The sequence below is a fragment of the Myripristis murdjan genome, chromosome 9 (genome assembly GCF_902150065.1).
Source record: "Myripristis murdjan chromosome 9, fMyrMur1.1, whole genome shotgun sequence".
Classification (NCBI taxonomy): Eukaryota; Metazoa; Chordata; class Actinopteri; order Holocentriformes; family Holocentridae; genus Myripristis; species Myripristis murdjan.
Window position 1 is genome coordinate 27,114,728 of NC_043988.1, and position 23,135 is coordinate 27,137,862.

A 23,135-nucleotide genomic window follows, 5' to 3' on the forward strand; every position below is an offset into this window, starting at 1 on the left:
CACAATCTGTCAACCTGGAGATGGGAACAGGGTAGGGGTCAGTGGTTCATGAACCCCTTTGGGATTCGTAATCTCACCTAAACAGATCACATTTCAACAAACAAATAACCAAATCTAAACCATGCCATTTTGGAGGGACAGTTCCTTCAATTCTGAATGTATTGTGAGTGCCATATTGGGCCTTGCCTCACCCTTTTAGATACACAGGGCCATAAGAGAGTCCCAGATGACGGTGCCTTTTTGGCTTGTGTACCCCAAAAATAGTCTTGCCAAATTATGCCCTGTTGTAAATAGAAACACAATAAATTTAGAACATTGACACCAAATGGTGACCTCTATTTTTCCATTTGAATGCCATTTTACATGATTAAAAATCGGAAGCCTACGTGTCGTGAATATTTGTTATTTCACACAGGAAAAAACAAAACAAAATTATGCATCAAAGAAATTACACACAGTTTTGTGTATCAGACATATATATATATTTTTTATATCTCGTAACCCTTTAGTAAATTCTCTTATAGTAGGTAGTCCCTCCCTCAGTCTAAAAATCACTGGTCTGTAGGTCAGTGAGTGCACAGTGAGCAATACCAAAGGCCACTGGCACATAACAAAACTACAAAAGTATTTGTTGTCCCCCACTTGAAGAGCAGGCATTCATGGAGGGCCACAGCAAGACAGACACACAAGCACAAACAGAGTAAAGGGGAATGAGTATCTTTAAACAAAATGCCCTCTTTGTGTGTGTGTGTGTGTGTGTGTGTGTGTGTGTGCGTGCGTGTGCAGTGATTAAGGCCACCCCACACTGTGGGTAACCCCTTCCTCAATAGTCTCTTTTGTCAGCTTGCTCTTTTCTCTTTTTTCTGATCTACTATCGCCCCCTGCAGCAAAACAGGAGAACTACACCCAAAAGTGAAATTCTGTAATATTCAACACTAAGCAGAGACATTTATTTATTTATTTATTTTTATAATGTGATTTTAATTAGAAATTAATGTGCACATTTGCATAGTAAAATAAATGTGTATTTCACCAATTTTGCCTCCAGTTCTTCACATATTCCATCCTTCCTACCGTGGACTGAGTCTCTTTCTTCAAGAAACACTTAGTGTCTCCCTAATCACATGAACTCCCAGTCACCAGTCACATCTTGGCCACGGGAAAGAATGTTGCTTTAAGATTATTGCTTTATCATAGAATATCAAACAAATTAGTGCCAGGACAAAATCAACCAGTTTTACCTCATAAAATACAATTTTTGAAGACCTGGGATTTTCTGCCAGACCATATTTACATACTATTTACATACATACTTTTCATTTTCTTTCTTTTTTTTTTTTGTAAATGCTGGTATTATTCTTGAATTCGGGTATGCCATTCTGCACAATCAAATGAACTGTGTGCATGTGGTGGAGTTCAGAGAGATTACATATAGCAGAAAGACTATATTAGCCTAACAAATAATCTCTATTTTTCTGTCTCTTCTTCTCTCTCTCTCTGTCTGTCTCTCAGGGTGTCCTGGACAGGTTTTCTCAGATCCAGCCCAAGCTGATCTTCTCTGTCGCAGCTGTGGTCTACAACGGCAAAACACATGATCACATGGAAAAGTTGACCAGCGTTGTCAAAGGTTGGCATCCATGTTTTGTTCACAGACTCCTCACATTTTGTAAAAAAAAAAAAAAAAAAAAAAAAAAATTGGTTTTTACTCTCCTCCCAGATTATTTTTAGTTCACACTGGAGAAATAAGACATATATTTGACCTCTTTTTGAGCCCGCAAACATGGCTGGCGGACTAGATGAACTGTTAGAGAGACATTAGGGTATGAGTAATAGACTAGAATCCACTAATTGGGTTCAAGTTTATAGCTTTCCAGAAAGAATTATATGTAGTACTAATGCAGAATAATGCAGAATTAATGTATGAAGGGGGACTTGCTTGCTTCCACTGTAAGACTCAAAGGGACTCAATAAACACCTTTAGAGCTTCTCTGTGGAAAAATATCCCTGAAGGGCTCCTTGGGAAAACGCCGGTATGTGTTTATTGAAATACCAGTGAGATTCATGAAACCTTTATGAAGATGTTCCTCCGGGAAACATTGGGACGCCCCTTGTGATTGCAGTCTCAAAAGCCTAAGATCTCCCAGTAGCCCTGTTGCTTTGGTCTTTCAATGTGTGTGTGTGTGTGTGTCTCTGTCTAGGTCTGCCAGACCTGAAGAAAGTAGTGGTGATTCCCTATGCTCGCTCCAAACATGAAACCGACCTTTCCAAGATCCCCAACAGGTACGTAGGTGTGACTGTGGGTGGTTTGCACTACAAGGGGAACGATATTAAAATTTCAAAATAGACTCAAATGTTTTTATTTCCTTTTTTTCAGTATATTGACTACTACAGTCCGCATGTGCTTTAAAAATATCTCTACTTTTATGGGTATATACTGTATTGATAAATTCCTATCTCCCATCGCTCCAGTGTATTTTTAGATGACTTCCTGGCGTCAGGGCGGGGCGAGGGGGACCAGTTTCCCCAGCTGGAGTTTGAGCAACTTCCATTCAGCCATCCTCTCTTCATCATGTACTCCTCTGGCACCACGGGAGCTCCTAAATGTATGGTCCACTCTGCTGGGGTAAGAAACACATTGGCTCTCATTAATTGCCACTCCACCATGAAATTGAGGGAATAACTAAGGATCAGCCTCCTTCAATTAATTTGTTTATTCGTCTGTTCATTTGGCACACTGGGTCTCACAAACTGCGTGTTGAATTTTTGAAACGTGGAAACTTGATGGGATTTCACATCTTTTTTGTTTTTGTATCTTTAAAATTACACTCATTGGCTCAAAGGGCATGCTGCATTGTTTTTTGTCTACTGATTGGATTTTGTCAGAATTTGGGGTGAAATGAAACATGATCTCACTTCATTTCGGCAATTTCAAAAGTTACACAGATTGGCTCAAAATGGCAGCTGTAAGTACAGGTATAAAGTGATTGTCGGGGCTCCATGTTGTGATATTTGCTGCTCCATACGAGAGTAATAGATCCACCATGTTTGATCCATCAGCCCCTTCCTTGACCCAAGAACAAACGCTTCCCAGGGAATGTTTTTCTCCTGAATGAATGAAATAGGTCTGGCCTCGCAGACAACACAATCCTAGGCAGACAGCCAACGCTGAAAAAATGTTTTGAAGAATGCACAACACGTTTGTTTGGGATTCATGCACGCTTTTCCAGCTCCCTTTACATATGATTAATTAGTTTTGCACATAGTGAGACAGTTTCTTTGTTAAATTGATATGTTAGTATTGTAGTAGGCTGGTAGAGTATACTTCAAGTCTTAACATGTGTATACATATTTACATGCATATGCACATATGTAAGCACACACATACACACACAGGTAGAGAAATACATACTGCTGATTAAATTGAGGTCAGACATGGATTTTGCAACAGGACTGAACACTTATAGTATATTGTTCAAAAGCACTTGTTCACAAGCTGATACTCTCTCTCGTGTACGTGCACTCACACACACACACGCACACACACACATACACACACACTCTCAGAAAGGGCACCAACAAATGAGAAAACACTCAAACACACACATTTACACATAAGCACAGGCCAAAAAAAACACATTGAGGGGACAAGGACTCATTCTCCACAGCTGTTACACACGCACACACACACACACACACACACACACACACAGAGGCACAGGCACTGGTCACATCTGTTGGCACAGCTCTCCTGGCGGGACCACATTTTTATCTCCAACGTGGACATGCTTGCAAAATGCATGCACACACACACACACACACACACAAATACACACAAATTTGAACAATGTGAAGTGGCCTGCGTGATATTTTGTCGAGCACATTCACACAACTTACCAATTCATAGAATTTAAAAAGTACAGGCAATATAATTAAAACAAAAATGTTAACAGTAACAACAACAGCAGTGAGCTCCCTGTCCTTCAGTGTCACAGCTACTTGTTTTTTTAAAACTCTCCATGAATTTATCCTGCTTCCATCATCATGCCCTGTATTGTACAGATCTTTTTTTTTTTTTTTTTTTTTAAGGTTATAAAGAGGAATGGAATTGCTGTATTAAGAGCAAGTCATCCATTTTCCATACCCGAAACACCCTGGACAGGTCCAAATTGCTATACTGTTACAAAATTTTTTAAATTTAAAGACCAGTCCTTTGAGGTTTACAGCGGGCTTTTACTTACAGTTTGAGCCAAAGTGCAGTAAAAACGTCTCCATTTTTTATTGGTTGTCTTGCTATTACACTCTTGGCCACAAGATGGCAGCAGCGCTCCATTACTAGACATTAGAGAGGCTGCGTGTCCTCAGGAAAAAAAGTGTGAGTGAGTGTGAGCAACAAGGTTTTTCCCTATGCAGTCACAATGTCTGTGAGTGTGAGATGAATGTGGAACTTAGAAAGGGCAATGGCACTTTGAAGGCTGAAGCAGTCAACATTCAACACTGGTTATCACACACACACACACACACACACACACACACACACACACACACACACACACTCACACACTTGAACAAACACACACATTTTTATAGACATCTTATGTGAAACTAGGACGTTCTCTCTGCCGCGCTGCCTCTGTCCTAAACATGCCTCCATTCTCTCTTGGCTTTCCTCAGTTTGTTTTCTTCGGGATCCTGTATTTATGTTTTTTATCTTATTTCTTTCTTTCTCTTCTCAACACCCTGTCTTCCTCTCTTTTTTCCTTCTTGTTTTCTACTCTTTCTTTGTCTACCTTCCTCTGTTTTTTCTCTCCCTCTCCTGTTCTGTCTCTCTTACTCATGTTGGTTTCACTGTTTGCATCTTTCCTCGTTCTGTCTCTGTTCCTCTAACTTGTCCTCTCCCACAGACTCTGTTTCATCCGGTCTTTCTTTCTCGTTCGTCCTTTCAGTTTCTATTCCTATCTCTCTGCCTCCCTCTCTTGCTTTCCGTTCATTTCCTCTGCCCCACTCCCCCTTTCCCCCCTCCGCCCATCCACCCAAATTACCCCTCTCTTTCTGTCCGCGTCCAGCCGATAATTGGACCGTAATGCGCTGGTGAAAACATTTCGTATTGCGATGCTGGCAGTCCTTTCTGGCTCTACCAATTAGCCCCAGCACTGCTGCGCTCTCTGCCTTGTTAGGGCTCTGTTAACATGCTGTCAGCGGCAAGATGGCACGCACCAAAAGGACAAGTACAGCAGCTGAGCCGTGCCAAAGATTATACGCAGGCCTGCACACACACATACACACACATAAACACAAGGACAAACAGACATAAATGTCCATGCTGCACCATCACACACGTACCCACCTGTGTTTGCGATCCCACACAGGCAAACAACAGTGTTTCCCCCAGGTTGATCTCGTTTGGGAGGTTGATGGGCCGCAGCAGGCATTCTAGTTAGGTGAATTAAAAAAAAATAAAATAAAATAGCAGATATTTTGACCTGAATTTCAGAAGTTTGGGTCAACAACTGTCCATCTCTGGTTTTAGATGGATTTATCTTAATAAATTGCTCTTGTTGGGAAGCTTTATTGCACTTACAGCAACATAATGAGTTGGCGCCAGCTCGAGTGATGTTGTCTTCACCTTACCTGTATCACCTCCGCTCCACTGCATGTGTGTGTGGAAGGGCTAAGCACCGCTCTCGGTGAAACACAGAGAGCGGAGGAGAGGAAAGAAACTAGCACAACCGAAAAAGACAGCAAAGCACAGTAGAGACTTTCACAGTGAGCTGAAATGAAACAAGTGCACCTCAATTTGGTAAATAGCATAAATGAAATATTTTGTTTCCTTCAAGGGGGGGTGGTCTGACCCCCCAAGGAAATGGAAGGGGTAACACTGAGCAACTAACGCACACACACACACACACACACACACACAAGCAAACTAACACATACTTAAGACAGTGGTACTAATGTATCCAGATGTGATAGTTTAGACAGTGTGGGAGAATATACACTTAACACAAACTGGCCTTTTTGACAATAGAAGTGTGTTTGTTTGTGCATTTGTGTGCGTGCGTGTGTGCTCACATACTTCACATGTTATTAGAGGAACGTGTAGTCTCCCTGATCAGACATACTTCAACACGTTCCTCTTTCGTTCACTGATCCATATAGAAAACTAACCGTGGATTCAGCGTCTTCACCATTTTGGCAGAAGACATTGCTCAGGTCAGGGAAGGCAGGGAGCTGAAGATCCAAGCTGAACTGAGTCTGATGCATGACAAACAGAAAATACCTTCTGTTGTCACAGGACTGTAAAAACAACTGTAGACTTTCGTAATTGTGCTCTTTTGTGGTAGGTTAGTAGCTTTGCTGTAATGTTAATTAAGACATTTGTCAGCAGTGATGCAGCTGAATTGGTTTAACTTACATCATAGCAATAATGAACTGTGCTAGTTTCCCCCTTGAGCTAGTAGATCCAGCAAAAGCAAGCTCATTACAGCCCTATGACATCAGCCATCTGAGCCACAGCGACATCTTGTGGACAAAATGTAATGTTTTGCATCTTAGTTTAGATCACCAGGGAGGGTATGTTCCATTGCAAACAATTTCGATAGTTTGTTTTGTCACATTGAGCAATAATGTTATTCGGTAAGTTCCCCAAAAATGGCTGCCGGTCGGCCCATTAGCAGCCATAGAATCCCATACAGTGTTAGTGCTGCTCAGTTCCATGTCTATGGGTGTGTCCAGACAGAGACTCTGTTCCCATCAAAAACAGATGGAGCTGATGTATTCTCTGTGAGGTTGATGTGTTGACGCACAACAGAGAGAATGGAGGGGCGTTTGTCATTTTATGGACTGCTCGTCTTTATTTTAATACACTTCAAAAGCTGAAACCATCCAAATATATATATATATATTTTTTCGGAGCTCAGTACACTCTAGCATTCTTTGAACGTGAAGCAGCCAACGGTTGACGAGGGTTTTCAAAATGAAGGACACGTTGATATTCCTAATTCCTAATCTCTCTTCCGAAGTCTGCACAGGTTTACGGATACATAAGGGAAGAAACTGAGTTAACACGACTTGGCACAATATAAATGTTCACCTATATGTCCGTCCTTTTCCGACAATGGCATATTCCAGTGACACAAAACAGATTCTGTACTATATTCATCTGTTTCTGTCTGGCAGCCTCCTCCGTGTTCCACCTAGACATGAATGCATTATGACCCCTCTATGTGTCTGTCTCTGTCAGATTTTTAAAAAAAATCCAATGTCACATTGGCATAAAAGGAATAAAGTCTTTTCTAGCATCAGTATTACAAACATTAGCAAATAACTAATAATAGTTAGACAAAAATAATCAATAACAGTAATAAAAAAACACGAGCAATTCGGTTAAATGGTTTTGTTCTCTCTCTCTCTCTCTCTCTCTCTCTCCCTCCCTCTCTCTCTTTCTTTCTTTATTAGGGCACACTCATCCAACACTTGAAGGAACACGTTTTGCACGGCAACATGACCAGCAGTGACGTCATCATCTACTACACCACAGTAAGTCCTTAACTGTCTTTTTATTTTTGCGTCCATGGCCTTTTACCCTCATATTGCACTAAACACACTGCATTGCCATTGCTTTCACATTAGTTTTAGATCTGGCTGTTCTAAAGGCGCAAACTAAACAGATTGGGGTTTGTCCAGCATGTTGCAATTATCTGCCTTTTGTCATTTTGCAAAATTGCTCTGGAAAAATGAATTGAATGGATGAATGTGTTAGGAAAGCAAATTTTCAGTACTTAAAATGCTCCTTTTATGTTAACGTATATGTTATATTGTTTTGTATAAAAACACATTATGTTTTCCATTAAGTAGTAGACATTCACAAAAGTTCAGAAGGTACATACAGTATGTCCCTCAGTAATTGCCTTGTTCTTGGATTACTGAATAATGCCTGGTGTTGACATTTACAGCTCGCTCGCAAAATGAAGTCAACACTAGTAGAGTAGAAAAGTAATGTTTCTTCTCGTAAGAGTTCTTAAAAGTAAAACAATACAACAATTTATCTAACACAGAATCTCACGGGAACGTTTCAGCACTAAAAGGCTTTTCTTTATTGCCTGACCCCTTCATCTCCGACTATAAAAAAGCATGAGGCACAAAAATGTATGGTCCTCCTCTCAACTTGTCACAGAAACAATCTTGTTATATAAAGACACTCCTATACACACGAGTAGCTGTACATGTGTGCACATACACCAGTGCAATGTGCAGTGCAAAAGATAGAAATCCATCAGAAAATGCGTGTGAATAAACATTAGGATAAGTGCTGAATGAGGAAATACTTTTATCAGTACATGAGACATTTTTTTTTTTTTTTTTTTTAAAGATCCCTCATGGGAAACCTGAAGGAGGGATTGAAAGATAGCTTCACAGTTTTTAACAACATTAACTGTATTTTATGTTTTATTGTAACTGTGATAAATTGCAGAGTACTTGCCAACTTCATGTAGTAAGGCATGGCAGTGACTTTTGAGTTGATAGTGGATCCAAACCAAGGCGAGAGCACAGCAAGTCTAGTCGGGGTCAAGAAGAACCCAGAAATGTACACATCTAAGCTCTAGTAGTCATAGTCCTCTTTTCATTGCAAGTGAAACAAAGATTGAGAACATTTGATGCATATTTGTTGTTGTCCTCGCTGGTTGCTAATGCTCAAACATCTGCATTAATGAGCCATTGTGGTCTAGTCCTGTAAGGCCAGACTTATGACACTTCACTGTCTCGTCAACACTATTTTGATACCAAGGTTGGATTTAGTAATCCAACCAGCAGATTAGGGATGTTCTTTTACATTTAGTAATGTAATTTGCTTCTGGCCTAGTGCAAATTTTGGAATAGATGGACTATACCATGGTCTTACCTGGTTTCTGAAGAGAAGTGGAGTCCCGGGCCATGCAGTGCTATGCCATTTAAGCAACTTGTTGTTTTTATTGTTTCCTGTTGTTTTTATTGTTTCTCATTATGGTACACCTGATCATCATTACAAAGTGAAGGTGAAAATATGGATTTTTTTTTTTCTTCTTCAGCCTGGTCACCAAGACACACACACACACACACACGCACACACACAAATCTTGTCTAATGAGCAGCATTGAGTGGTGAAGGTCAGGTCTGACGGTGAATATTAGTTATTCTAAGAGATTCTGGCTCTTTTGATGATAAATATGGACCGACGCTGTGTTTCATGTTTCATGCTGATGATAACTACCACCTTTGTGTGGCGTGTGTATGTGAATGCGTATGTTTTACACACGCTGACTGCAGAAGTGTGATCAGGCGTTTGTGTGAGGTGGTGATTTGTGACACAGAAGTATGTCGTCAGGAATGAACACATGCACACACGCATGTGTAATGCCGTTTTGTCAAGATTTCACTTCTCACACACACACACACACACACACACACACACACACACACATAGTAGCAGTTTGCAGAATTTGGGGTTCAGTTTAGAGCCGTGTACAGGACCTCACAACTGAAATATTAGATTGTGTGTACTCACATATGTTGAATCAAGCTGTGCCCAAATCATTATCCTCATGCTGTGCATAGAGTAGTGGCCATTGTAGAAGAGCTCCTCATGCATTCGTTCTCCATACACCCTGCATTCGCATTATTTCAATTCCATGCAGTTGAACCAAATTAGTAATAATATGGTAACACCAAACTCTAGTGTCACTCAACCAGCCGGGTAGCAGACAAGCTAACCCTAACTGTAACCTTTTTTCAGCAGTGAGGCTGCAAAGCTGAAAAGAAATCAAAACTTGATATTTTCCCCCCAAAATCCTCATGTGAACAGAGGCAAAGTGCAGCAGTGTCTCAGCGTGCACAAACAAGCAGGACGTCTGCAAAGATGAGAAAACCACAGACATAAAACTCATGGTCTGCAGGAGTTATTCATTTTGACGAAGAATGTACCAGATAAAACTGACCTGTGTGTGTGTGTGTGTGTGTGTGTGTGTGTGTGTGTGTGTGTGTCTGTGTGTGTGTGTGTACCGTATTTAGACTGGCTGGATGATGTGGAACTGGCTGGTGTCTGCTCTGGCAGTGGGTGCCTCTGTGGTTTTATATGACGGTTCACCACTAATGCCCACACCGAATGTACTGTGGAACCTGACAGACCAGCTGGGGTGAGTAGCCTCTCTCTCTCTCTCTCTCTCACACACACACACACACACACACACACACACACACACACACACACACATACACACACACATACGGGTGTAGTCTGGTATTTATTTGACCAAGGTCAGGACAGCTTGACCAAAGTTAACCAGAATTATTTAATGATAATGTGGTTTCTCTGGTCACTGACTAAACATTGATTTATATTACAAAGCCGTCTTAATTTTTTAGTTTAATTTTAACCACTAAAACACTGAAACGCTCTTCTTCAACATTTTCTCAATTTAAAGCATTTTTGCAACCTTTGATATTTCTTTTAATATGAACTTGGTCTTCACAGCAACCAAAAACTTAAGAAAAACACATACATAACAAATAGCCTGAAAAGCTACTATATGCTATTATATGCTATTATATGCCCGTCCAACCACCAACAGGTGTTGGTTGTGAACCCAGCATTTCCCTTGTGTTGTTTTGTGTTTGTTAATCCTTAATCCTTTAAATTATGGGACAAACCAACATACTAAACAACGATTTCACATAGATTTTCCAGGTTCCTAATCTTAAACCTGGCAAAATGGAGTTTAATTGCAGAGAGTAAATCTATCTAAAACTATAAAACATAGTAGTGAATGGTTTTGGGGTCAGTCCGTCAGAGTCACAGAGTAAAGGTTGATTTCTAGACTTGTAATTTTGCACCAGTCATCAATCACGCAGACTTTCATCGGGGAGGCAGAGAGACCAGGTTCTCCACTGACACAGGGCTCCAGATTGGGGACTAAAGTTGTCGCCAAAATGCCAAACTTTTTTATTTTTTATTTTGTGACTCATATTTTGCTGCCAGTCACCATTGGTGACCATCCCCCACAAGCAAAAAAAAAAAAAAAAAAAAAAAAAAAATGATAATGATAATAATTGTGAAGGCATGCACAGCGGCAAGCTATTATTTTGTGCTGAACTCTCTCATCTCCTGCGTCTGCCTGCTTTGCTACACCATCACAAGAATGGAACAGATTAACACAGCATGTAATAGCAGAGAGGGAATCATGCCAACATAGGGTAGCATAGTTTTGTTTTTTTAACTTTATCAATGAATGACTTATTCAATTAAGTATTTTTGTTTTTATTTTTAAACTCAGCTTAGCCGTCAGTTCAACAGTTAATAACTTAGGAACTGCTTAGCTGGCTAATGTCAAGGAACATCGACAGCTGACATGGAAATGAAATGGCCAAACAAAAAATGTCCAGTGAGGCAGTGAAGCACACATAAAAAAAAGTATGGGACTTGACATATTTACATTTCTTTTTTTTTTTTTATAATATTAATTTCACATTTGACATGTTATGAGATTTTGGCTCCTAATTTGGGTGTAGGAGCAAATGGCTCCTGAAGAGTTTTTTTTTTTTTTTTTTTCCCAGAGTCCTGTAACAGGAGTCTCAGTGGACCAGAATATAATGCAAATGAAGGCAAATTCTGAATAAGAGGTGCGACTCTCACCTAAGATTGATGATATCTAAGAGTGTAAAATTGTCTAAGGATGGATTTTTTTTCCCTTCTTTATGTGAATGAGAGAGAGAGAGAGAGAATGGGGGAGGCAGAAAGTAGAAACAGCTGACAGGGAGGAAAGAGGCAGAGAGACAGAGTGAGAAAGGCGGTGGGTTTTCTTTGCATATTATACTTTTCAAACCTCCCCATTTCGTTTATGTGTTTATAATTTGTTTATCAATGTGGCGACATGTACGCGCGTACACACACAAGCTCACACACCGAACAGACCCATGAATAAAGATCGGGGGTGATTATAAACCCATTGGGAAGCGAGATTCTTGGCAATTGATCCTGCAATAAACATCATTTATTACTGCTAATTTAACATGGAGAGGAAGAGATGAGGAGTCACAAAGGCAGGAGACATTAGAAATGAAGGAAATGGAGAGAGAGATGGTGCAGAGAGTCAAAACAGAGACACTGATTACACAAGACGACACTGCACTTGAGATGCAAAATTTTCAAATGCTTCAAATGGGGGGCATGGCAGTGTTGGACACACTGCCAGTCAATCACACTTTCAGAGTTTGCATAGCCAGACAACTGATATTAGTGACTGAACCAAAGGTGCAAGAAAAACACTACAATCTCAAACAAGACTCCTTGACACCATGGAATTAATACAGGTTAAAAAGTAATGCATTTTAAAAAACAATCTCTATAGCTCAGTGATGTGTCAGAAATGACTGTGTTTATAGTTACTTTGGCAATGACAAGGGCAGCTGAAAGGCATAATGTCATCATACTCAGGGTTCCCGTGGGGTCTTAAAAAGTCTTAAAAGCACTGAATTTACGAATTTGGAAATGATACCTTAAAAAGACTTAAAAAAGTCTTGAATTTTGATATCTAGGTCTTAAAATTTGTTCTGTATGTAACTTCTCCGTATCGCATTTTTCATCAGATGTTTCATTTGTCAACCATGATTATTATAAACAAAGAGCGGCGGAACCAATACTTTCGAATGCAATTCAGCCCCGGGAAAATGCTATGAATACGTCACTGAAGACCTCGACTACGAACGACAAGACAAGTAGTTTTTTTTTTAACGTTAGATAGTTAATTCACGCTTGGGAAATGGGGAAATGTAAATTCAACGAAGCGTGGATGGATAAAATTTCTTTCCGTCATTGGTTAAAATCTGTGGTATATAACGTTTTTGAAGCCTACTGCACCTTGTGCAAAAAGAGGATTCAGCTTGGAATAATAGGGGTGAAGGCCAAATCGGCCAGGCACTTTAAATACACCAGAGGAAAGGAACAAACTACTTCAATCACCGCCAGGTTCCCACCAGCTAACACTAGCCAGCTAGCTGCTAGTGCTCCTTCAGCCCCTCCTGCTACGACCGCAGCTAACGTTAGAGTCAAACTACGTGCGTCTTTCGGGTCCACGCCAACGCTGAAAGCAGAGGTGTTGTGGACTCTTCACACCATCTCCAAACACCAGTCCTGCAATGTCAAGTGCATGTTCCCCGACTCCGACATTCAAGGAGTTCATTTTTCTTTGCCGGTAGGGATGTGAAATATGCCGAGAAATAGGTATTAATTTTTGATATAAATGGTCTTAAAAAGGTCTGAAAAAGACTTGAATTTAACTTGAAGAAACCAGTAGGAACCCTGCATACTGCTATATGGATAGCATAGAAGCGCAAATACCATTTTTCATTTTCTTTTTATGACTCCATGTTGTAAACAATGAGTCCCTAAATATGGAAAGAATATGCCAATTAGATATCAGCTCTTGTTGGTTGCGATCCTGCTGTCCAACAGCGTTTCAAAAATGGCGCCTGAGTTCAGAGTCTCTTTTTTATAATCACAGTGTTTCTGGTCAAAACAAGAGAGAACAGCAGAAAGAAAGAACATGATTGGATATGGGAGGTCGAGTTTGCCAGTCACCATGTACTGTCTCCAAGTCTGACTGAATAATATTCTTTATCCTGTGTAACCTGTTCTGCATTTTGTAACCTTTTCAAAACACAGGTACACACACACAGGCACACAAGCACACACACATACACACACACACACACACACACACACACGCAGATTGTCCAGGGTGTAAAACTGCTCTTCTTCATTGATTGCCATAAATGAGCTGCCTCTCTCAGTCTTTGTGAAAGTGCAGTGATGCGTCTTACTCAGCTGAGCAGGCCGTTTCATGTCAGCAGGGTCAGCCGTCCCTTTAGCCCATTGTTGTTGAGATTGATGTTGAGGTTGTAAATCAGGTGAGCCTATAGGTCAGTCTATAAGGCTGCTCGGTTTTGGCCGATGCAGGAGGTTTAGACCAATCAACTGGTCCGCTTGCCAGATGGTTGGGAGGCTGTTCAGTTTACAGGACAGGACAAAAGATGGATATCACACACATGCAGACAATGGATTATACACTACCTAATTCTCCCATTCAGAGATATTCTCCCATTCATGCAGCATACCTCACCGTTAATACAATTACAAATATCATGGCATGCACAGAAGCTACAATTTGCACTGCAAGTTTTTTTTTAGGCAGATAGAATAATAACCTAATATTTTGGGGGATTTTGCCGATAACAATAATTGATATTTTGCATCCTTCAAGAATGTGTTAAAAAAAAAAAAAAAAAAAAACAACTTATTAATAGTATATTAGATGCTGTTAATGATATTATCAAATCCTTTGTTGTGGAAAAATATGAAAATAGTCAAAAACCATCTCTCTTGACTGCTTGACTGGCACCATATCCTTTGCAGTGTAACTGGTGACAGCATTTGTTATTTCTTGCCATCTGTTGCCCCTCTTGCTGTAAGGTACTTTTTTGCGGGATGACTACCAAACTTTGGTGAGCGTGTTTTTGTTTTGCCGGTACCTCAGCTGGTCGGTCATGGCTGATCGCTGACTCCTGAAGCTTTTCATATTCTTCATATTCTGTGCAGTGGTTAATTCACAGACTGTGAAACAAGTTAGTTGTGGAGCCGTCTTTAATGGTAACTGCTTTCCAGCATGGTCTGCAGATTGGTGTCTTTTGAGCAACATCTGTCTTTTCAAAGCCAAACCACCTCCATGTGAGTGAGGATGATCCACGTCGAGCAATTAAATCTAACAATGTTGCTAGTGGTGTTTGTTCCTGGCGCTGTTTGTTCACTTATTTGTTCACATTTTTTTTTCTTCACTTCACTTCAGCCATACAGGCATCCATGTTAGCTTAGTTTGTTGTAATGTGTGATCTCAATGTGCATGGGCAGTACTCTGTCCTACCTGGCTTGGTAACATGCAGTGAATGCGTGTGGACTCCTCTGAAGGTGTGTTTTGATTGTTTTTTTGCAAAATGAGTGCCATACTTGAGTTTGTCATTTCACACCTCATTAAAACAACAAGGCAGACACTGATATTTGAAATCTTACCTATCATTTCTGGTACTCACAGTGATATGAAGTTTTGGAAGAATTGTGGTACAAATATAGGTGCAAAGCAGGTTAAGCTTCTCCAAGAAACCTAGAACTCTGATTTTCCCTTAAATTTCCTTTTAAGTAGCTTCAAAGTTAGATAAAAAAAAAAATCCATATTGCACAACAGTGGCATATCCACTTTGTGTATCTGCTGGTTCCAGCGCTTCCTTGAAGCTACATCACATTTACACTGAGAGAAATTTTCAAAGCCAGAATGACATTGTTTTTCTGGCTGCACCATTACCTCAAATAGAAAATATTTAACTGTCTTGTGCATCATTTTATACACATTTCCATGTAATTCAGCAGCACATATTTGGTATCTTTGGAAACCTCGGGATATCTTCTACAATTTAAAATAACGGGACTGATTTGACAGTTCTAGTAAGTGACACACGTCTAGAAAAAAAGGGTCTCAAAAAGTCAGAAACCACAATTGCTCATATTTTGTCAGTAAAACTATTAGATAGACACTGATATCACTTTTAAAAACTAGGCTAATGTTGGCCAATACTAGTCTGCTGATATGTTGGTGCAAGACATGCATTCCTCCAAATGAAGAACCCAAATGCTAGGTGGCTTGGAATCAGCATTGAAATCAAAACTTGGCCTTAGTGTAGCAGAAGTGTCAGGATCGTGGAGGTGTAGTGTAGATTGGTTTAGGTCTGATCAGTGTTGAGAGAGTATGGGAAGGGATGCCAGGATTTGCTGTTAAACCCTCTGGATGTGTTGTTGGCCAAACTAAATGAAACACTCACTGTTCGATCGGAGTCCCACTTGATAACCGCAGTGTCCCACCATACCTCTGAGCCGCTGCTCCCCTTTCCCATGTTACTCAGGGTGGGTTTTCACAAAGGTGCTCAACCTGTGACTTGCTCTCACTTCCTCTCCACCATGAACACTGGATGTTAAACCACGTATCGATCTTCCTTTGTCTTTTTGAAGAGAGAGGAGTGAATAGAGGAAACGGTCAAGGATATATGTGCAATTAATTGGTATAATTGGTTCAAATATACGAGAGGTGGGTGTGTCTGTTCCCCAGTTTGTACTTGTGTTTGCATGTGTTTGAAAGGTATGCGAGTCTGTGTGTGTGTGTGTGTGTGTGTGTGTGTGTGTGTGTGTGTGTGTTCTCCTCCAAAACCCTTCCTTTTCAATGTCCATCTTGCAGTTTGCCTTTATGTCTTTTTCAAGCCCACCTTTTGCTCTCTTCCTTTGCCGAATCCCAAAGCAGACTAGTATATCTCAGTGGAGGAAATCACAGATGAATTCTGTCACTGCCCAAGCAACCACAGTTGATGTGCCCTTCAGCAAGACATTTAACCCCCAGCTGCTTCAGCTGAGTCACTCAGATACTGACAGTAGAACAAAATGGTTACACTGGACGGCTTGTGTATGACTGAGCGAAGCAGGACATTGCTGAACATGCCTTTCTGGCATTTTAATAAAAGGAGAATTTGTACAGTGGTCAGCAGAAGCAAGATGGTCTTCACGGCAGTGATACCACAGGCAAATTTACAAGGCAGCAAATATGGCATATTGCCTTCATAGAGGAAAGGAATTGGCAATTCAAAGAAAAGTTTATTCAGATAAAAGGGGACTATGGAGCAAAAGCATCAAGAAATAGACCATTGTTGCTGCTGAAATCCAGGGCAGGATTTTTTTTCCCCCCCTTTGGCCATAGTGGCTGTGAAATCCCCAAACTCACCAGACACTTTCACTATTTTACAAGCAAACTTGATTTGCCGGTAGAGTAGGATCTTTAAATTACAGTTATATGCTAAAGTGACTGATAGAGTGGACAAACATACCAGCAACAGTTGCAATTCTGCTTCATTTGACTGGCAGCTTGAGGTAATTTTCTACCGTGTTGGGCTGGTTAATATCAAAAGCCTATAAAGTACCTACTTTCTTGATTAGATTAATTGTATTTCATAGAATACTCTTTCTCAGGAGAAATTTTAAAAGGAGCCATAAAACTAATAGAGAGGGGAGGAGAGGCAGCAGGGTTAAAATACTGTTGGCAAAATTATCCATGAAGAGGAAATCAATGAAGAGCTGCCGGTAAGACTGAAAGGTGGATAGAACTTTTTAACTACAGGAACATTTTAAAACCAATTAAGTGTCAATATTGCCACCTCAAACATAGTTTCCAGCTTTCAGCGCTGTGTGGAAAACCCCTCTGGGAAAAACTTTAACACCCTCATCTTCTGAGTGGATGTTGAACGGTTTAACTGGAACGAAATCTGTCAGACTTAAGGAGCATCGACCAGCCTTCAAGTCATTCCCCTGTTGCCTTCAATTTTGTTAGTTTTATAATAACTAGATTTAGCTTTTAAGTTACACTGTCCCACCCTTATCAACAGTTATTTACATTTACCTATTGCATATAGAAAACTGAAATTGCTTATTACTGATTTGGTGCTTTGAGAAAACTGGGAAAATATTAAGTTTTATGTCTGTTTCTATTTGGCCAGTAGTGTGCTTTAGCAATGTAGCCGTAAAACTGCTGCTGTAAGCATTGTAGAAGCCCCCTCATGCACTGACCTTGTTGTAGAGTACAGTCAAAATCGAAGTGTTCCTTCTACTCCTACGTAAAGTGTTGCATAGGAGTGCATTTTTACTCATACACTTTAAACTCTTTTTTGTGCATATTTTTTTGCACTATGCAATTTCATCTGACCGCTAGATGGTATCAAGAAGAGCAACGATTTTGTATGTCAACTCTTCATAAAATCACTTCTCTCAGTCTCTCTCCTTGTCTCTCCCATCTCCAAAACTATATGTCATAGCAGTACGGAGGCAATCCTAGGACAAACTTTGTTAAGCTAACCACTAACCACTGAAGCCACTAAGCCTTTTTGGCTTAGTGCCACCACTTGTATCTGTTGTTGTCCTTGCTTTCTGGCATGAGATGGTGGTTCCCAGTCAGTTTGTCTGTTGCCTTACATATGCATGGCACTTACACCACGGTGTCACATTAAATTTAACCAGTAATATAGCTTAACTTTTATCATACAGTGCTTCTTGGGGTGGAAAGTGCAGGAATAGCTCAGTGAATTCTCACTAACACGTGCCGCTTCAGTGTGTACATAAAGGACACGCATGGATACACACATACTGTACAGTGCCATGTTAATATAAGAACTGCTTGGAGGTGCTCTTGCTTCTCTGTCTCTTATTGACTCAGCAGCTTTCAAAATCACGCCTTCACACACACACACACATGCACGCACGCACGCGCACACACAGAGGGACTCATGCTGCTTCTCTTCCACCCTCCATCCTAAATATCCAATTAGGAACCTCACCTGGCCACCTGCGTCCAATCAGAACAGAGTGGCTGTTTCCATGGAAGCTGGTAGCAAATTTATCCAGGTGTGGGTAGGGGGTTGGAAATGATGTGTGTGTGTGTGTGTGTGTGTGTGTTCGTAGGGGATAAGGTGTGGGAATTATAGCTGGATATGAATCAGAGCTTGCATTATAATACATACATGTATATTCACAGCCTCCTCATGAGCTTAAGTTTTAATTTTATCTTGATGTTTTTTTGAGTTTTGATGATGCAATTAGCCCCTTTGGGTATTGTTGTTTTCCTTTGGGTATACATTTACTGTTAATTTTTGACAGTCATTGCAGTAAAGCGTCACCAAGTTGGAAAGTAGACCGACAGACAATCTGCATTTTGCTCTGATCTGATACTACAAAGTGACTGATGAAGCTTGAACTCCTTTGAACGACAAAGATTCAAAGACGTGACCTTGTATTGGGCTAAGAAGTGACACAGGGTGAAACGGGGGCAGAGGATGGGTGAAAATTGTGTATGTTGTGTGTATGTGTATATGCGTGTGTGTGTGTGTGTGTGTGTACAAATCATTCAGCTCATTCCCTCTGAGATTTTACTCGTTGTGACCTTTGCTCCTTCACCTCATCTAACCTCATTCACCCCTCTCCCCCTCCGTCACCCTATCAGCAGCCTCTGTTGTCCTTCATCGATTAGCACCTCTGGGAGCGAATCACAACCTCCGCCGTAAACTGATTCCTGGTTATTGGCCAATCAAGTGTGAGACGGTTGTTTTGTGTCTCAGACTGTAGAGAGACAGGCTCTTTTTGTCTTTGATTATCAGTCATGGTTGCCATCACGATAGGAGTGGATTTGATTGATTTGACGTCAAAACCAAACCAGGGAGGAGAAGGGAACACACACACACACACACACACACACACAGATGGAGACACAATGACACACACACACAGGCAGAATTGTGAAAAGTTCTTTGTTTTAAAAATAAAACGACAGGGGAACAAAGCAGTCACGTTTTGTCACTTCTCGCCTTCCACATGTTGTCCAACTGTTGTCATCTACCGGGGCGTCTTCCATTCAAGCGGAAGAAAGCCACATTCCAAACTCATTTCCTTTCAGGATCGATGCGCGCAAACATCCTGCCGATAATTTCCTCCCTGAACAATTTCCTTGTCGAACATCCAAAAAGCAGACATTTTGTACTCTTATGCTTCACTGACTGTTATTGTTTTCTGCTTTCGTTTTGTTGTAGTTCAGTTAAAGGGTCTGTTTTCCCAGTCAGATCGTTGTTAGCCTCTGCCGTTTTTACCTCTCTATCCGGAGGGGGTTGCCCGAGCACACATGCTCTTTTGCAGCATCACTTTGCTTCACAGTTACGCAGTTAAACACATTTCCTCACTGGGAGATTCCCAGTACAACCACTGGAGCAGTTGTGGGGAAAAAAAGGCAAAGGATGTTCAGTTCCCTCTTGATAATTGCTGCCATATTTTCCCCCTGTTTTTAACAATCAGCACACACGGATTGTATTTAGGTTTTTTTTTTCTTTTTTTTTTTAAATCACATCAAGCATCTGTACTTTCCGAGCAGCAGACTAACTTTAATATCCACCAGCTGTTTATTTTACGCATTCACAGTTTTACCAGACATCCAGATAAAGTAGCAGAGAATGATGGTTACTTGCCTGGCAACGAGTAGGCCAGCTTCATCAGCATTTAAGAGGCAGCTCGCTGTGGTTCCTCCAGATGTATTGTGTTGCTCACCACCTTTTTTTTTTATTTGTGTTTACGTCGATGCATCTGCTCAATAAGATGTCTTCAGGTCAGGGCCATTAAACGAAATCCAGAATGCCCGGCGGAGCCGTGGGAAATAACATTTTAATATGGGCTTGCTGAATTATTGTCGAGGGTGTATGTGTGTAAAATAATCCATATATTCCTTTTTCCAGACATTGGATGTTAAAGGGAATGGTATAGTTACTGGACACTTGACAAAAAGCTGTTTGGCTCTGTTGTTTAAAGCTGCTGCTTAGTGATTGCGAGGAAATTTTAAACGGCAACAACTCAATAACTCATTCCCCCTCTTCCTCCCTCATCTTCCTTTGTTTTGGCTGTGTGGCTGTGTGAAAGAAAATTCCTCACCGTCTAATCGTCTTTAGCGTATTCACTCCAGAGCGTGCACAGCAGAGGTTGGCTGCCTGGTGCAACACCTGCGTGCACATGATGTGATTGACACCAACGTCGAGACGCTCCCTAGTGCGTGATTGGTGTTTATTTATTTATTTTTTTTATTCTGGATGAATTGATTTTTGCTAATTAGAATACAGCCCAAGGAACAACCAGAGAGATCCAGGGTTTTTCACAACACACAAACACCTTTTTTTTTTTTGTATGTAATGGGAATTTCACCGCATATGATGAAATTGTTTGGAAAGAAACATGCCTCCCACATCTTCAGCATTTCAGGAAGTAGTGTCTGCCGCTTTAATGCAGGAGAGATGTGTAAAGGGAGACTGTCATTGGATTCAAGGATTCAAGGAACTTTATTGTCATACCAGCTCACATTTACACGTTAGTGGTACGAAATTAGGACTCAGGTCCCGGTATAAGCCTAAATAAATAAATAAAGCAAGGTAAAAAAAGAAGTGGAAATATAAAAAATAACATGTATAAGTATAAACAGTATATATGAATATAAACAATATGTATAAGAATATATGAATATAAACAATATGTATAAGTATAAACAGTATGTATCACTATAAACAGTATATATGAATAAATATAAACAGCCTATATACATAACATAAACAGTATGTATATAATTTTTTTCAGAATCAGAATCAGAATCAGAATACTTTATTGATCCCCAGGGGGAAATTACTTTTCGTTACAATAACAACTCCCACTCAAAGTGTAAAGTAAAAGAGCAATAAGTCAAGAAAAATAAAGAAGGGAATATAAATATAAATATAAATATATAGAGAATAAAAAGAAAGAAAAAAAATATATATAATAAATATAAACAGCCTATGTAAATATAAACAGTATATATATAATATAAACGGTGTATATGAATAGAAAATGGACCAAGTGACAGAACCCGACGCCCGGTACTGGGATTCAGGGACTTGATACACAGACAGTGCTGAAATTAGCTTATGAGTGCTAAACATGCATGTTAGTGATATTGCACTTGTATTTTGCATTGTATTTGGCCAGACTGCATGTTCTACGTTTTCCTTCACAATTAAAGGCAGTTTGTGAAATTTTGAAATTCAGGGTCATTATCTTGAAGTTTGTCTGTTTCTTTCTGTCTCTCTATTTCTCTCGCAGCATCACTATCTTTGGTACCGGAGCAAAGTGGCTGGCTGTGCTGGAGGAGAGGAACCTGAAACCCGGTGAGTTGGCCGCACACGCACAAAGACGTACACACATAATAACTCACACACACACACAGCCACCAAACTCTGAGAATGGAACCTGAAACAATCAGAGCAGCTGGACATGCTAATGATTATAGTGACGCTGTTTGACTCTGAATGTCCTTTACGCCACTTAGCGCGTCGATCTGATGAACAGTCTGCCCCGCGTTCGGGCGTTTGACACTGAATCGAATGGATAAAAGTGCTCTTATAATAATTCACATGAGTCACGGAGAGGACCAAATAATTAAGTTTAGTCTCGGAGCTCCCTAGAGAAAGAAAGACGTCCCTAGAGGTAGTCAGAGTTGCGCCAGTGTTTATTTACCTTCCCATTAGCCTCAATTCATGCTCTTCTCTCTTTCTCTCTTTTGATTGAGAGGGGGCTACCCCGTCAAAACTGCACCCTAAAATCAGTATACTGTTTTGTGGAAATACGCGTCTCCTAGAACATGACTCAAGACCTTCTCCAAATTGTTAGGCGCTACTCCTCAATTTGTTGTAAATCCATTCAGCTAAGCAGTGCTTGTTTTGATATTTCATATTTTCTAACTGGTTGGCACCTGCTGGCTGCCACTTGCCGCACACGGTGGTTTTTGGTGGGGAAAATGGCAGCGAAATAACAGGTGAAGCGGTTATGTAAGCTGACATTTGATTTAAATAATAGCACCAATCACTCTTTTTGCTCGTTGTCTCATCGCTCTCTTCTCTTAACTCCTTCTCCCTCCTCCTCCTCATCCCCTCATCTCACCTCTACACCTTTTCTCGTCTCCTCCTTTTCTGTGTGCAAATTACCAGTAATAACTGCTGTTAAGTGCAGAGCGGACTTCTTTCCTCTCATGTCTTTTTTCCACTTCTCTGTCTCTGTCTCCCCTCTCTTCCCCTTTCCTACTTTATCCGCTTGCTCCCCTCCTTCTCCTAATTTTCTTCCTAGCCCCATCTTGACTGGTGTCTTCCTCCGCACTCACTTTCATCTCTCTGCTGTTCTCCTACCTGTTTGTCCTCTCCTCTCCTTTCCTCTCCTCTTTTTTTCTCTCCTCCTTTCCTCTCCCCTCCTCTCCTCTCCCCCTCTTCTCTCCTCTTCTCCATGTTAAATTAGCAGTAATAACTGATGTTCATTGCATAATCACTTGCTGAGTGTCTCAGTTCCCAATGCACTGTTATAATCACCACAAATCTTTATTCATAGGGCCTGCTTTGTGTGTGTGTGTGTGTGTGTGTGTGTGTATTTGTGTCTGTGTAAGGCGTCAATTAGGTAAACACATAACCCATTCTGT

General features: G+C 40.6%; 1 protein-coding gene across 1 annotated transcript in view; it reads left to right on the forward strand.

The window, feature by feature from the left end:
- The window catches only part of aacs (acetoacetyl-CoA synthetase), a 55,526-nt gene that overhangs the window by 12,698 nt on the left and 19,693 nt on the right, over positions 1 to 23,135 (forward strand). Inside the window, exons 6-11 of the mRNA XM_030060092.1 lie at positions 1,513 to 1,627; positions 2,199 to 2,280; positions 2,470 to 2,623; positions 7,456 to 7,536; positions 10,045 to 10,169; positions 21,773 to 21,837. Coding sequence (XP_029915952.1) covers positions 1,513 to 1,627; positions 2,199 to 2,280; positions 2,470 to 2,623; positions 7,456 to 7,536; positions 10,045 to 10,169; positions 21,773 to 21,837 — 622 coding nt within the window. The remainder of the gene's footprint in view (positions 1 to 1,512; positions 1,628 to 2,198; positions 2,281 to 2,469; positions 2,624 to 7,455; positions 7,537 to 10,044; positions 10,170 to 21,772; positions 21,838 to 23,135) is intronic.